We start from the raw sequence: 15844 nt of genomic DNA, 5'->3' as shown, positions 1-15844 counted from the left end.
GAATACCATCAACTCAGCACTGCAGCTTGCCTCCCCAAAAGAATTGACAGCCTTGCATGTGTAGAGTCCACTGTCTTTCTGTTTGATGTTGTTCATGATAAGGAAGCCGGAGCCATCTGGGTTACTTACAACAGAACAGATCTGGCTTGACTTAATCTGAGAACTACCCTTAAACCACTGAACATCAGGGAGTGGAGTACCAGTAACTCTATACTGAAATTTCACCTCGCTGCCCTCCGCACACTGCACCGGTTGAATTTGTGTGGTAAAGCATGGTGGTTGCCCTGGTATTTTGAACATTTGTTCCACCCACTTTTCTGCTGCTGATAATTGACTCACTTGTACCTTTAATACTGTTTTGCAGGTGGTTTGGCCAAATCTATTACTGGCAGTACAAGAGTACTCTCCCTCATACTCTTTCTTTACTTGTGTTATTATTAAAGTGTACTCATCTCTCTCCTCTACAAACTTATAAACTGCAGAAGAAGTGATAACTTTTCCATTATAGAACCACTGAACTTTTGGCTTTGGAAAACCAGATACTGTGACAGTAAACCTAACTGACTCTCCAACAGTAACTTCCATGGGTGTAAGCTTGGACTCAAATACAGGTTTCTCCTTTTTTCTTTCCAGCGAACTAGAAAAACGTTTTTGCTCTGGCTTGAGTTCAAGTGTTTTTGATTTCTCAGGTAAAAGTAGTGATGTGCTGTAGGTTTCTTCCTCTTCTTCAGTCTTCACAGTCAAACTAGAAAATTCTGTATGAAAATAATGGGATTAAAGATTCACCAAAATATTCTCATAAATTACAAGTTTAGATAAAGATGGATGTCAGTCAGTATTAGTAAAGAAGCGGACATAATAATGCCCTTAAGATATTAAAAAAAATACAGAATAACAGTAAACATTTTCATTATCATTTTATTTACGTTTCATGTACATAGAATTACAATAAATGGGCAGAACAATGCATTTGTGATTCTAATGAAATAATGGCACAGTCATTTAAATTTCTTTATCTCTATCCATACAGGTTTGACTAGCTGACCTACCTTTGTATCCCAAAATAACGACAATTGTAGATATGGAAAGGCATAGAAATTAGAACACATAAGCAAATAATAACAATCATCACTGTATCATTTTTTTTTTTTTTATCTAACCTATTTTTATTTTAACCTTTTTATTTACAGCCTATTAAATCTTTAACTCACTTACCACTACTTTTAGAAAAACATGATCGAACTATACAACAAAATGTTAAATTATCCTCTATGCAGTCTTATTTATACTGTAAATGATGAACTTGAGCAAAGAAAGTCTCTCCAAACATAATTAAAACCAAGTATTTAAATGATTTTTCCGATCACACTGTTAACATTAAGGAAAAATCACAAAAGGGGAAAATAATATTCATGCAATTTGAATTAAAACAAAAAATTGTCAAAATTTCTATTACACTGGACATGCATTATCAAGAAATTTAATTAGATCTTTCAAAACTGTGCTGAAAATCTCACCTAAACTGTTGGCAGACATAAGCAAAGGTACCGTATTTCATTATAAAATGTGTCAATTCACCACCAAAAGCAAAGTCCAAGTACACCATCCAAAAGAGAAGAAAAAAAAAACTAAAACTGTCCCCCAGAGCGGAACACCAGTGTAAGTTACTGAAGAGAAATTGAGGATAATTTCAGGTCTTTTCTATAAATTATGGATCAATAATTAAAATATATACCACTGAATAATAATTCTGAATGCAGATTGAGCAAAAGTTTCTATACATAATTTCACAATAATTTACAACTGTAATACATAAAAAAAATTGTGTTCTACATAACATTTATTCAAAGTAAACAAAACAACAAGTCTGCCTGACATTGTTTCATAAACTACACTGAAGTCAAATTAAAACACCTTTAACAACGAAGTTGTTTCAGTGTAACCAGCTTTGTTTTGGATAATACATTTGAATTCACCAGCATCACTGTGAGTTACATTCGTTATAAGCAAATTGAAATGCCCTGATGCTTTCTCCTGGATAATATATCTAGTATTTTTTACCGGAGCACCATCTTTGTACCACTCTGCTGTGGGATTTGGTTTGCCGCTCACTAAGCACTGAAGAATCACAGGTGTACCTACAGCTGCAGTGACATTTTGTAGTGGGATTATACATTTTGGGGGAATTTCAGTGACCTGAAACTCAAAACTACAAGTGCTTGTTGATTTGCCTTTGAATTCAATTTTCTCATCTTTTGAGGGTTCCGCAAAGACATCAAAATTAATACTAACATATTTCTCTCCTTGTTCACTTGTCTCGTTATCGGTAACAGCAACCAGTCTGACAGCTTTCTGAGACTCATCAGATTCCTGTTGGAACTCAAATTCAAGCTCTATCTCTGATGTCTGTTCTCCATCAAATGATGAATTCCCAACCACCAAGTCAAACTTCTGAGGCTGAACTTTTGCACTTCCAAGAGAAACTGCAGTTAGTTCTCTTCCCCTTGTCTTGCCTGAGAATGACTGTGGATTCATAACCATAAGTGACGCCCTGCAAAGTGTTTCACCAACAACATTAATAGCTCTGCATGTATATATGCCACTGTCATGTGTGTTGGCTTTGAGAATCTTCAGAAAATGATTATCACCATCTGAGCTACAGATGTACTTTTTCTTATCCATAGGAATCTTCATATTGCTTTTGTACCATGACACTATTGGCGAGGGAATACCCATTAAAGAACATTCAAACATTACATTTGTGTTTTCAACAGTTTCAATGTCATAAATAGGGTTTATAAAACGTGGCGGCATTTCTGTAACTTCAAAAGCTATTTTTAAATCATCACTTTCTTGAGTTATGAAATCCACAGTCCCTTCCTCAAATATGCTTGGAAGAACATCAAGGGATATAATCATACTTTTGTTATCAGCTGTATACTCTGGAATGGTAACAATCTTTACCTGTTTTTCAAACTCCTTCACCTCATTCTCATCTAACTCAACCTCCAACAAGATTTCTTGAGGAGAGGGAGACCTTGACGGATCCTCATCCTCTTCAACATCAAACTCAATGACATGCTGATGGGTAACAGCAGGAGGGGGTAGCATTTGCCTTGCTTCCTGAGATATTACAACCACCAAAGCAACACTTTTTGCCTCACCAACATAATTAAGAGCCTCACAGATATATTCCCCTTGGTCAGATTTTGTGATATTCCTAATTTCGAGGGCAATGTTGTCACCATCTCTTTCAATACTAGTCCTCTCATCTGCTTCAAGCTCAGTTTTGTTTCTAAACCATTTCACTTCCGGAGTGGGTAGTCCAAATACTTCAGCACAGAACAGTAAGGAATCACCCTCAAAAACTCTTCTTTTTGTAAGTGGCTTAAGGAAAGCTGGAGGAATTCCCTGAACCTTTTCCTGAAGTGTTCCCAAACCTAGTGAACCACGTCCCTCTGGAAGAATCATACCCTCATCGATAGTAAACACAGGGGGAGTTGTTTCAATACCCTCATCATCTGGAGAACTGAGAAACTTAGCCGGGGAATAAAAACCTTCACTAGAGCTAGTTGAGGGTCTCTTATGTTCCACAGGGGAAAACGGATATTCAGGAGGTGTCATGACACCCCCTGGAGTCTCTGAGGGTGTATGGAAAGATTCTGGTGATTTCTGAATTTGAGAAATTTCTGTGGAGGAAGCTGGCGTGTAGAACCGTTCTATTTCTGCCATCTCCTCACTGAATGTGCTACCTACTTCAATAGACATTTCTGACTCTGGTGACAAAGGCCTTCCCCAATCAGTTGGTTGGTTATAATAGTCATAAACAGCACTAAAAGTTACTTCTTCTTCCTCAAGTTTGGGAACACCAACTGCCCCTAGCCTAGCAGATTTTTTCTGTTGTGGCTGCTGTCTCTGTGGTGGGTACTCTGACAAAGGGTAATCTGCTGAGTCAGACTGCAATACTCTGTCAACCTCAATTTTCGGTTTTACACTAAGAAGTTTTGTTATATCTGTTTTCATCCCATCACGTTTTATATCAACTAGACTGACGTTATCCTGTGGCACGTCCTCAACTTCTGCTCTTCGAATACCAATAGTACCCATTTTTATGGGTTCAGTTATACCAATAGTACCCATTTTTATGGGTTCAGATATTTCAGCGGACTTTGCCTTGGTTTCTAACATGGCAGCTTTTTGAGCAGAGTTATCAATTTCACTTTGCCCAATGCATGCTTCCTCTGCTTTAATTCTTTGCTTAACTGTGCTATCCGAAACTGTTTTAAAGCTCACAGAACTGTCGTTTGGGTTCATTTTATCTGGTAATCTAGGCTGGGGTCTGAATAAAGTAGGTGATTGCTGGACCTCAATAACATTTGCCAAGGATACAAAATGCTGCGAGTCAAATAACTCTGATTCTATTGAATACATTGTCACCTCTGACGTTTCTTCTAAAGTTTTTTCTTTGTAGTCCAAAACTGCCTCTGTAACATCTGTTGGAGCTCTTAAGGGGAATGTCTTAGCTGCACTCAAAGAAGGATCTTTTATCCTGTCCTTACTGGAGAGAATTGAAGTTATTTGTTCTTTTTCATATTGCTCAGGTTCAAGAGTAAACTCTGGAATATCTTCAACGGGAAAAGAGGACTCATCCTTTGATTGTGCTGTTGGCTCAACAGGCTCATCTACAAAAGATGTTGGGGTTTCAAATGCTTGTTTTAATTTTGATACTTTAACCTCTGCCCCAGACGACAGCAAACCACAGCCTGTTATTGCAGGCATGTCTGAAGCTGGTTTCTTAATGCGCTTAATGAGTTTGGGAGCATCTGGCTGTGGGTAAAGGGGTTCATCGATTTTGCTAATATCTTGAAATTCGGCAGGTTTCACTGAGCAGTCATAATCAAGAACGTCCTCACTAGTACGAGTAATATATTGGGATGGTGTGGAAGAACTTAATAAAGTTTTTGTTCTAACATTGGTTATTTCTAAAGATAAGCCAAGAGATCTTGTTTGGTTATCCACTTCTGTCATGGCAATGGATGAAAATCCAGAGTCCAGAGTTGCAGAATCAAAAGACACATCAGCAACACTTTCAACCAGCCCAAGTTTGTTAGATGCAATACATCTATATATTCCAGCATCAAGACTTGTGAAATTGTCAATGAAAAGTCTGTAACTTTTGTCTTGTACCTCAAATCTATATTTACTGGTATTAAGATCAATGCAAACATCATCATGGAACCAGGTGGCTTCAGGTGTTGGTTCACCAATTATGATGCACTCAAGCACAGCTGTCTGTCCTTCTGAAGCACTAATGTTATCTAGTTCTCTAACAACTTGGGGAGCCTCACGACCATCATCAAAAGAAAATGTGAACTTGTGCTTCACTGTTTGAGAGGTGCCATCATCAACCGGAGATTCTGAGGTTTGCTCAACTGGCTCAAATGTGTCTTTAGCCTCATCAACCATTTCTAGCACTGGAGTTGGAGCAGTTATTCTGATCTCAACTGGTGAGGAGTGAATAGATGAGGATAAGGTTTGTGGTATGTGGATGGCTGCCTGAGGTACCTGCAACATGTATTTGCTGTCTATCTCAGGTTTCATTAGGGACTCAAGTTCGTGCTCTATCATTTCTTCTTCAGTGAACACTGATTCATCTGTTACTTTAACTTCTTGAGGAGGCCCGATCTCTGTCTTTGACAGAACATCTTCAGTTACTTTAAATATGCAACATGAACTTGCTTTTCCATGTTTGTTTGCAATATTACAAGTAAGCACACCTTGATGGTCAATGGTTGGATAATAAATGGTCAGTGTTGATGAATTTGCTTTGGTACGAACATCAAAATCAGGGTCTCTCATTATAAGATGTCCATCTTTAAGCCATGAAACAGATGGCTGGGGATCTCCCTGGAACTGGCAACTTAATTCAGTCATCTCGCCTCTCTTTACCTCAACCTCTGGCTTTAATGCCATCACAAAGACAGGTGCTCCTGGTTTTACTATACTCATAGACATTTTCCCTGCAATGGGAGCAATGCTAGGGATTTTTTGTTTTGAGAGGGTTTTCTGTTGCTCTATTACATCAGGTTTCTGTCTAGACATTGTCACATCTTTTACATCACCAGGGTGCCGTTGAACTACATCCTCATAAACCAAATATTGTCTTTCGATACCTCTAGTCACATCTCTACTTATTTTATCAGGCGTAAACTCTTCAGGCTTTGTATACAAAATAACTTTTCCTGTTGGTGAAGCTGTGGGCATTAACGTTGTCTCAGGTGTTACAACAGAAGACTGCACATGCTCTGCAATGGCCCAATTAGATTCTAATTCAACACTTTCTTCTTGCTCAATTGGAACATCTTGTTGCCATTTTTTAATCCGCTTTGCTAGAGCCTCCTCCTCACTGACAAAATAGTCACTTTCAGTCCTTAACTTCTCACTATCAGCCTCAGAAATAATTTGCGTATGTGTTTTAGACCTATCGGTTACATAGGACTGAGAAGAAACATCACTAAAGAACCTCTCCTTTGCTGTTCTCTGTGGTGACACCCTTTTCATCTTTTCCAATTCAACATCTTTATATGTGGTGTTACTGAGAGTGCTTTCTAAAGCACTCTCAGTAACACCACCCCAATCAGGATCAAGTTTAGCAGCCTGTTCTTGCTCAGTCAAAACATCTTGTTGCCATTTCATTATACGTTGAGTTAGTGCCTCTTTTTCACTCACATGATCGCTCTCACTTTTTAACTCATTTATTCTTTCTCGCGATAAATGTAACTCACTATCACCTGAGCATTCACGTGAATGTATTTCTTTAAATGAAGATCTTGAAGTCTTTGTAAATGAGGATTCTCTCTGAGCTTTTAAAGGTGCTGCTGCTGCTTCTTTCTGAACTTTGCCAAAAGATTCATGAGAGTAAGAGCCTTTTTGCTCCAACTTTCGGGGCGCAACAGACTCTGCCTGATCAACCTGCACATCTTGTTGCCATTTTCGCATATGCTGAGCTAAGAACTGATCTTCACTCTCTAAGCGATCACCCTCCACGTGTTTCTCAAGGATGTTCTCCATAGACACAGATTTATTTTCTAATTTCTGTACAGGAGCCTTTGTACTTTCAGGTTGCAGACCATCATCAGCAAGAAATTTTTCTTCCTGTAACTTCACTGCCTTTGCCCTTGAAGACTCTTTGTCTGCTGGCTTCTCATGTGACGGGATAATCTCCTTTGCACTGATTACTTGTTTTGAAGCTTCTCCTGTCTCTAACCACTGCAACACAAATGGTTCCTTTGCCTTGACCTGTGCTTCTTCATTCCACTGCACATCCTGTTGCCATTTTCGAATGCGCTGAGCTAAGAACTGATCTTCACTTTCTAAGCACTCGCTCTCCAGGTTTTTCTCAAGGATATTCTCCACAGACATAGCTCTCTGTTCTAATTTTTGTACAGGAACTGTTTTACCTTCATCACCAAAAAATATTTCTTTCATTGGCTTTACTGCTTTGGCTCTTGAAGACTCTTTTTCTTGTGACTCTTCATGTGATGCGCTTATCTCCTTTGTACTGCTTGCTTGTTTAGAAGCTTCTCCTGCCTCTAACCACTGCAACACAAATGGTTCTTTTGCCTTGGTCTGCGCCTCTTCATCCCACTGACTCAGGCTAGCATTATCTTTGTGATCTAAAATGTCATATTCTATATCCTTTTCTAACTCCTCTTTAGATGTGATCCCTTGATCCATCCGTGCATCAGATACATCAACTTGAATGTCTTTTCTTAAAGTATCCTCTAGAGGAAGTTCTCCCTTCATAATTCGTAGCGCCCTAGATCTTGACTGAGGTTCAAAGGAGTGTCTGACTCTTCGTTCTGTTGATTCGGAGCTGAGTCCAGTAATTCTCTCCAGTCTTCTCTGATATTCTGCTAAGCCTCTACCACTTTCAGCTTGCTCACCAGGGCGAACGACATGTTGAATTTCAGGCAAAGTAGATGGCTTCACTCTGAGTCTCTCAACATAATCTGTGTAACAAGGCTCACTTGTAACCGATTCCACCTCAAACTCAGATGAGGACATTGTAGATATTGAAAGCCTCTTTTTCTTTTTGACAGCCTTTTGTAAGAGACTTAGTTTTGCTTTAACCTCTCCATGAAGGCTGTCTGTGTCGCTAAATTTGTCACTGTACCTATCACTACACCGGTCACTGAATTTATCACTAAACCTATCACTGTATCGGTCACGACCTGTGAATCTGTCGCAGTATATATCACTGTATCGATCACTGAACCTCTCGTATCTCTCGTACATTGGAGTTGGAGAGCGTGCACGTTCGGATGCAGTCTCAAACTTGCTGTCTTTGTCTGGTGTTCTTGATGGGGATGAAGTTCTAAAATACATTGTGCGGAACAGAGTGCTTTTTGATCTATGACGCCCCTTTGTTTGCCCTTTACTTGTTTTATCAAAAGGAGAGCCAACACATCTTAGATCTACTCTAAATTTTCTTTCTTTTGTTGAATCAGCTAATGAATCTGAGCTTGAGTGGGCTTTGTTTGAAGATCTAGAATGGCTAATATAACATACATCTTGCTCTTCCCTCAATGATACAAGAAGTGATGCTGTGGTTTCAGCAGATCCTTCAGTGTTAATTGCCATGACTTTGTAACTGCCTGAGTCTTTTTCCTTAATCCCTTCAATTGTTAAACTGGTTGCGTGCATATGCATTTTACTCACTGTATATATTTTACGATGGTGCTCCTTCTGTATCTGTCTGTTATTATGAAACCACAATATCGTTGGAGGTGGCATTGCAACTAGCTTGCACCTAAAAGATGCAGTGTCACCCTCCACAACAGATTGAAATTTCAGCTTTTTGGTGAAGGAGGGTTTAATGTTTTCAGATGGGGCTACAAGACCTTGATCTAAACTTTCTTCTGGGTCTGAAAATGCACCATGTTGCGGTCCTCCTTTTTCCGTGTGTTCAGCTCCTTCTTTATAAAACAACTCTGGAAAAAAGGGAGACAAATTTCAACAAAATGCCCAGTTTGCTAAAGAAAATGAAATATATTTCAAATAGAATATTAATAGATATATTAAAGCATGCATCAAGTCACAAAGCCATATAAAACAAATTCACTCACCATATTTGTTCGAATAAACGCAAGACTCGAGTCTTTATTAAAGATTCTGACACGAAAATCACTTGATGTTTTGTTCCTTCTTCTGTGGACAGTTCTTCAAAGCATAAATTTATTTTCAAAGCATTAATACGTATCCAAATAATACTGATCTGGTTCGCAAAAGAGCCTCTTGTATATTTAACTTGGTGGATATATATCCTAAAATATTCCTTACCTGACTTGCAGAATGATGAATAAACGCCCTTTCTAATCCTTAGAATGACGGAAATCTTTCATACATATAGAGAAACATCACTCTCTATTGATAAAAAAAGAGTGTGGTCATTAAAACAGCTCTAGATTTCTTTGAGAAGGCGTTTATTCGAACTAATATAGTTTACAGGTATAACCATGTTATTTTAAAAAGCAAACAACATTAATCACATACCGCTATCTGCAAGCCAGTCTAAGAAATATTTGCAGGAAGGTGTTCCAGATGCAAGAAACGTAAGAAGCAAATAAAAGATGTGGCTACTTCCATATCTTTTAAAATGTAATTTCCTGTGGTCTGGAACTTTTAAAGGACAATCATCCTGCGCCTTTTATTTCTAGAAACAACCAAGAAGTACCATATCCTTCATGCTTTTCAAGGGGAAGACAGATGCAAAACTTTGCAAAAGTGCTTCACAGCAAGCATTTTACCAATCAAATTGCTTGCTATCCAGAAACACTTGATTTCAACCATACACATATCCAACAGTGACATATGAAAGTTCCCATTAAAGAGGATTTGTTTGCATGCAATACAATATGCTCGGAAATGTTAAATTCAATGGTTTTACAGAGAGACATCATTATTAACAAAATAAATATTGTAAAATGATCCTACCTTTGACCTCTTCCTCAATTTTTGCTTCAATCTCCTCACGTACTTTTGTAACTGTAAAAGAGTCATATGAATTGATGAATAACAAACAGTTAACCAAATTACAGTCACCTATAACATGAATATCCAAGGAAAGATCACCAGAGCAATAATCTAATAAGGACAAAATTTTGGTTTATCTGCATGTGAAAGAAATGTAAAAATGTTAAAAAGAGGTGAAACATGGGAGTTTGGAAAAGCATGCATTTGCCAGCTCAACACCCAGAGAGCACTGTATGATACAACTTCTTCAGAAGCATTCATAAGGTTTCTTAAAGTGAAGTTAGTGAACGTGATCGTGAAATTCATTGAGAGGTTCTTGAGGTTGATTGAGAGGCTTAAAAAGAAAATGACGTGAATTAATCGTGATCTGTTAATCAAAAACCATAAACTACTTTGATCTCAATTACCTTCTTCAGTTACAGCAAGGTTGGCTGAGCAAGCTGCCTCTCCTGCGATATTGACTGCTTTGCAAGTGTACTGTCCAGCATGCTCAGAGAAAGTATCAACTATGATTAGCGTAGCAGTGTTTGTCATCTCATCAAAATGAAAGACAACATTTTTGGTAGGCTTTATAGACTGTTGGTTATGAAACCAACTTATCTCTGGTTTTGGCATGCCAGACACACGAGCATGAAATCTAGCCACTTCTCCGTGAGCCACCACACAGCTCACAATAGGTTGAATAAAAGTGGGCCTTTGGCCAATAGGATCCTTCTGAACAGTCTTAATGCTTGTGAAGAGGCTGGATGTGGCTTCTGACTGAGACTTGGATGTATAGTCCATAATATGTGTTTGTCCTGAAAGGAAGTATTGATATATCCTCAACTAATCACTACAGTGCATACATTGATGTTTGTTTCCCTGTTCCAAATGGCTGGCAAAATTGTTCCGTATCAACAGTAGGGCTGCCAATTTAATTTAGTGTGATGTATCTGATACTTTTTTGTAGTTAACACATTAATGAATTCAATTCCTTTCTACGGAAAGTAAAAAAGGCCTATGTGCAATCATAAGGTTCAGCAATTTGAGTGGATAACACTCAACAGTGCATTTTACTCATCTCACTCACAAAAAAAAATCAACAGATTCTAGACTTCTCAAATTGCATCAGAATGTACAAGAAATGTAAACACTGAAATCTGCAACAAATCAATAACTATTTCTCATTACGGATGTAATCTTACATGTGCAAAAATGCAGTTCTTCGCTAGTTTTTAAATTAATGTTTTTATGAATGACGGAATGCAAATTACTTTATGCAATTACTCATAAATGGGTGCTCAGCTAGTGACGTGTGTTCATGTAGATCACTCTGAATGTTTTGATTAGTTTTTAGAAATGCTATGTGAGCTTTGACAGCCCTAATTAACAGACAAACCACCACCAAATGCATTACTAACTAATAATAATAATAATAAAAACAATATCATTAAAGCCATTATCAGGGTTTTTTAATTAGTTTGCAATTTTTTGGCAGGTAAGAAAATTTAGCTCACCGTCCACTTTCAGTACAGCAGAACATGAGACCATTCCTGCAGAGTTACGGGCAACACATGTGTACTCGCCCTCATCCTCAGGATACACTCTGGTGATCTCCAACTGACAGTTTTCATCAAACTGAGACACTCTGAATATATCAGACTGCTTGATCTCCTTGTCTTTGCAATACCAAGTAATTGTCAGATCTAAACAGGAGCAAATCAGAAGAATAAGCATAACATCAAACATCAATTAAGGTACAAATCACTATTTACTTAATCGTATGTGCCAGCATATGTGCTCTGTTCCTAGACTTAGTGAGGCACCTTCATTTTAAAGGATCATAAATGTGCTATGCTTTATTAATGATTACAGTATTGTGCCATTCCTTTTGCAGAACCTGTAATGAGCCTGTGCAGAGCCTGTGCAGAGCATTATAAATCACTCACTTATCAGACTTATTTAGGGTACTAGCAAAAAAACAGATGCCTATGTAGACAATAGGCAGCTCACTAGGTTTTGGAACAGATCTATAGTTACTGATCTTACCTTCGCCTGAGACACGGCACTGGAATCTAGCAGATTGTCCTTCAGTGGCAGAAGTGTTGCGTATTGGTGTTATGACCACAGGTGGTGACAATGGGGCTCCAGTGTCAGGGGAAACAACTTCTGGAACTGAGAAATAAAAGGCATAGCAAATATATGTAAATTATATACCTATAATTCATGCGATTTTTTTTTCCTCATTTGTTTTTCTTTACCTTCCACATTAAGTGACGCAGAACTTGTGGCTACTCCATAGTCATTCTTAGCTTCACAGTTGTACTGAGCTGCATCCTCTGGGAAGACTTCGATGAGCAGCAATGTGTGCTCATTTCCCTCCCTCAGGAACTTACACTTGAATCCAGAAGACAGAGCCTGAGTGTTCTTGTACCAGGACACCTGAGGCTGAGGAATTCCTGTCACCTCCACAGAGAAGCGTGCAGGTTTGCCAGCCTCAACAGACAGGGGCTGCAAGTGTTTGATGATCTGAGGAGGCTCAGGGACTAAACAATGCAATAATGTGTAAGAATTAATAATAGACATACAGAGACAAACAAGAAAAACAAACTGAGAAACATTATATGCCATAAAAGACATAAGCATAAAAGCCTCTATAAAAGACGATTCACAAAGAATCACAAAATTACTTCTCCAAGTAATTTTAGCATGGTAGCGATGGCTTTTTAATTGCCATAAAATGGCTTTTAAGGTTTTTAATTGCATTTGTCAACAAATAAATAAAATAGAAAAGTAATGCCCATTATAATGTAAATTTATTTCTTTACTTGTTAGTTCACAAAAGTAATCTAATCTAATACTAGGGGTGTGACGAGAGCTCATGCCACGAGATCTTGCAATATCAAAATGAGATGAGATTTCTCATGAGTGAAAAGCTGTCTCACATTATCACCATGACGGAACGTGAGGGTAGAGAGCAAGATGACTGACAAGACCGTGGCGGAGGATTCGTTGCGCAACAGAGCCTAAGCGTCTGATAAATGTCTTATCTTGTAGAATGTGCACTCAGCACCGCCGCTCCCTATACACAGAGTACGTGCGATCGCAAATTAGAAAGCAAAAGTAAAACAGGAGCTCCCTGACGTGCGCAAATTAGGCTACATACAATAGCCTGTCTCCTAATATCAAACCTATCTTAGGCTGGGCTGTGTAGTTGTAACCACCTCTTAGCCCTGGTATGCACTTTGAATATTGAGAGAGTACTTTGATTATGGTTGCACTTAAGACTAAGAAAAAACTGTGTTATTTATTTTTGTTATTTATATTGTTTTTATTTCTATGTTCAATTTGTGGAAAAGAGTTCAACTAGGAGGTCACACACAGCCTCAATCATAAGTTCTGGAAGCTCATAATTTATGTACAGTAAGGTCTGAAGAGACTCATGTGAAATCATACAGGAGAGAAGTCAGTCATTTGTATATTGTCAGTGCTTGTATATTGTTGTCTTTCAATGCATATGATAATTCATACTCAGAAAGTAGAACTGAAATGATATTCATTACAAGATGATTAGTTAAAACATTTCAAAACACATTTGCAGACTAATTTTCCAGTCATGAATTTTGTCATTGAGGATTTCTTAAAAATACTGTGCAAAATTCTCGTCTCATTCTTATGAGCTAAGTGTCTAGTCACACCCTATGTTAGCGAATTACCCCAATACTGCATGTATATATCACTGTACTGTATGTGTCTACATAGCCCAGTGAAAAAAAATATATATTTGAAAATGCATTTATTTTATGCTAAGTATACTACAAATACATTTACATATTTATGTGCTAAATAAAAATACCCTGAAATTGTACTTTTGGTATACTAAACTGGTATACTTAAAGGCTGTTAAATTGGAACAACTTATTTTGTACTTAATGCACTTTAATTGTGCGGAAATAGTGCTGAGGTCCAACTAAAGATATACTTAAGTATTTGATTGTGCTAAAGTGGAACTATTTCAAGAATACTTTAGGTACACTTTAAATATCTTGCATTTAAAGACTGATATTATACAAAGATCATACAATCCTTATTAATAGTCATATTAAAATTTTAGGCATAGTATTAAGAAATGTGCATTGTGCACATACTAGAAAATACTCCAAAATAAAGTTTAATTATAATTTTATATCAGTAAATCTTAAGTGATATGTCAATAAATATGTTAATGGATTTGAAGTATACTTAGTATGAAATAAATGTATTTTAAATAAATTTTGGCATAGTTTTTTTTTTTTTTTACTTTACATTTTGACAATTTGCACTAAAAAGAATCAAAAATTTTAAGATCAAACTCACTGTTGACATGTAGGGTTACAATACTCCTGTTCTTTCCAGCAATGAATGTGTATTCTCCAGCATCACTTCTGTAGGTTTCTGTGATTGTCAAGCGATGCATTTTTCTAATAATGGCATAGTTGAAGCGCTGATCTACAGAAAACTGGATCTCGACTCCATTTCTTAGCCAGCGACCCTCAATGTCATCCTCATTGACTTCGAATTCAAATGTAGCTCGTTGTTTCTCAAGCACCTGGATTAAAATTGCAATTAAAAAGCAATTGAATGCATTATCGATATACTGAACTCTGAATAATATTTATGACAGCTTGGTACTTACAGTGATTTCTTTCTCGGCAGGTTCACTGATGCGCACATCCTTGCCCTCAACTGTGAGGTTGGCCTTCGATACACTTGATCCAGCAACCACAGAGTACTCTCCGGCATCAGACATGCGCACAGTTTGGATCATAAGACGATGAATGTGTCTCTCTGTGGAAACTTTGTACCTAAACCGTGAAGATGATATCTCCATCAGGACATGAACTTAATAAAGACAGATTATAATGTCAAAGAGCAAAATTGTGCATGGATGTGGATAACCATTATATGGTGTACCTTTCAGATATTTCAAGTTCCTGACCATCTTTCATCCATGTTACTTGGACATTGGGCTCAGAGAGTTCGCATTCAAAAATGGCCTTCTTCTTCTCAGTAACTTTAATGTCCTTTATGTGCTTGGTGAACTCGATGACACGAGCTTAAATTGATCATGACAAAATAACTTGATCAGAATTAACCAAAATCAAGTAATAAGAAAAACTTAATGAAGCAAATATTACCTTCAACAAACAGCTTTGCTGCTGTTTCAGCAGATCCGGCCACAAATTTGTAATCTCCAACATCCCCAAAGTGTACATTGCGGATAGTGAGGGAGTGAGTGAACTGTTTGGTGCGAGTTTGGCATCTATCACTGGATCGGATTTCTACTCCATTCTTTAGCCACTTGTAGGTGATGCCTTCATAGTTGACAGTCACCTCAAATGTGATGGTGTCCTTCTCTTGTGCATTTAAGTCTTTGAGCATAGATGTGATGAGGACAGCTGGAAAAGAGGGAATAAACATTTGACTGAATTCTAAACTTTGCTGCCATTGTAAGTACATGTCTGGTGTTTAAGAAAAAAAAAATTAAGAAAAAAAAAATGACATCAAAAATAACTTACGGCTAACTGTCAGGGTGGCAGAGACTTTATCATTTCCACATACAAATGTGTATTCTGCAGAATCATCTCTGCTGGTATTCATGATCTTCAACTGATGCAATTTTCCCTGCACCACAATCCTAAACTTCTCACTCATCTCAATCTCAACTCCATTTTTCAGCCAGGTGGATGGAACATTGAAATGTGAAACTTCACACTCGAACGTGGCCACATGGGTCTCAGGGACTTCAATATTCTTCAGGGGCTTTATGACTCTCAAAGCTGAAACAGTC

General features: G+C 37.7%; 1 protein-coding gene across 3 annotated transcripts in view; it reads right to left on the bottom strand.

The window, feature by feature from the left end:
* The window catches only part of ttn.2 (titin, tandem duplicate 2), a 160835-nt gene that overhangs the window by 127160 nt on the left and 17831 nt on the right, over positions 1-15844 (bottom strand). The window contains exons 28-37 of one of the 3 annotated variants that reach the window (XM_051906833.1): positions 15573-15833; positions 15192-15452; positions 14968-15109; positions 14690-14858; positions 14371-14602; positions 12276-12560; positions 12064-12189; positions 11532-11720; positions 10443-10832; positions 9997-10047 (exon numbers count right to left, since the gene is read on the bottom strand). In XM_051906833.1, the coding sequence (XP_051762793.1) occupies positions 9997-10047; positions 10443-10832; positions 11532-11720; positions 12064-12189; positions 12276-12560; positions 14371-14602; positions 14690-14858; positions 14968-15109; positions 15192-15452; positions 15573-15833 (2106 nt within the window). Of the gene's footprint in view, positions 1-900; positions 8994-9996; positions 10048-10442; positions 10833-11531; positions 11721-12063; positions 12190-12275; positions 12561-14370; positions 14603-14689; positions 14859-14967; positions 15110-15191; positions 15453-15572; positions 15834-15844 lie in introns of those variants that run through there. The other 2 variants (XM_051906832.1, XM_051906830.1) reach the window with 2 other exon arrangements.

This window comes from Ctenopharyngodon idella, chromosome 9 (assembly GCF_019924925.1).
Source record: "Ctenopharyngodon idella isolate HZGC_01 chromosome 9, HZGC01, whole genome shotgun sequence".
In the NCBI taxonomy this organism is placed as follows: Eukaryota; Metazoa; Chordata; class Actinopteri; order Cypriniformes; family Xenocyprididae; genus Ctenopharyngodon; species Ctenopharyngodon idella.
The sequence above is the reverse complement of the archived record's forward strand: the minus strand, read 5'-3'. Positions and strand labels throughout refer to the sequence as shown.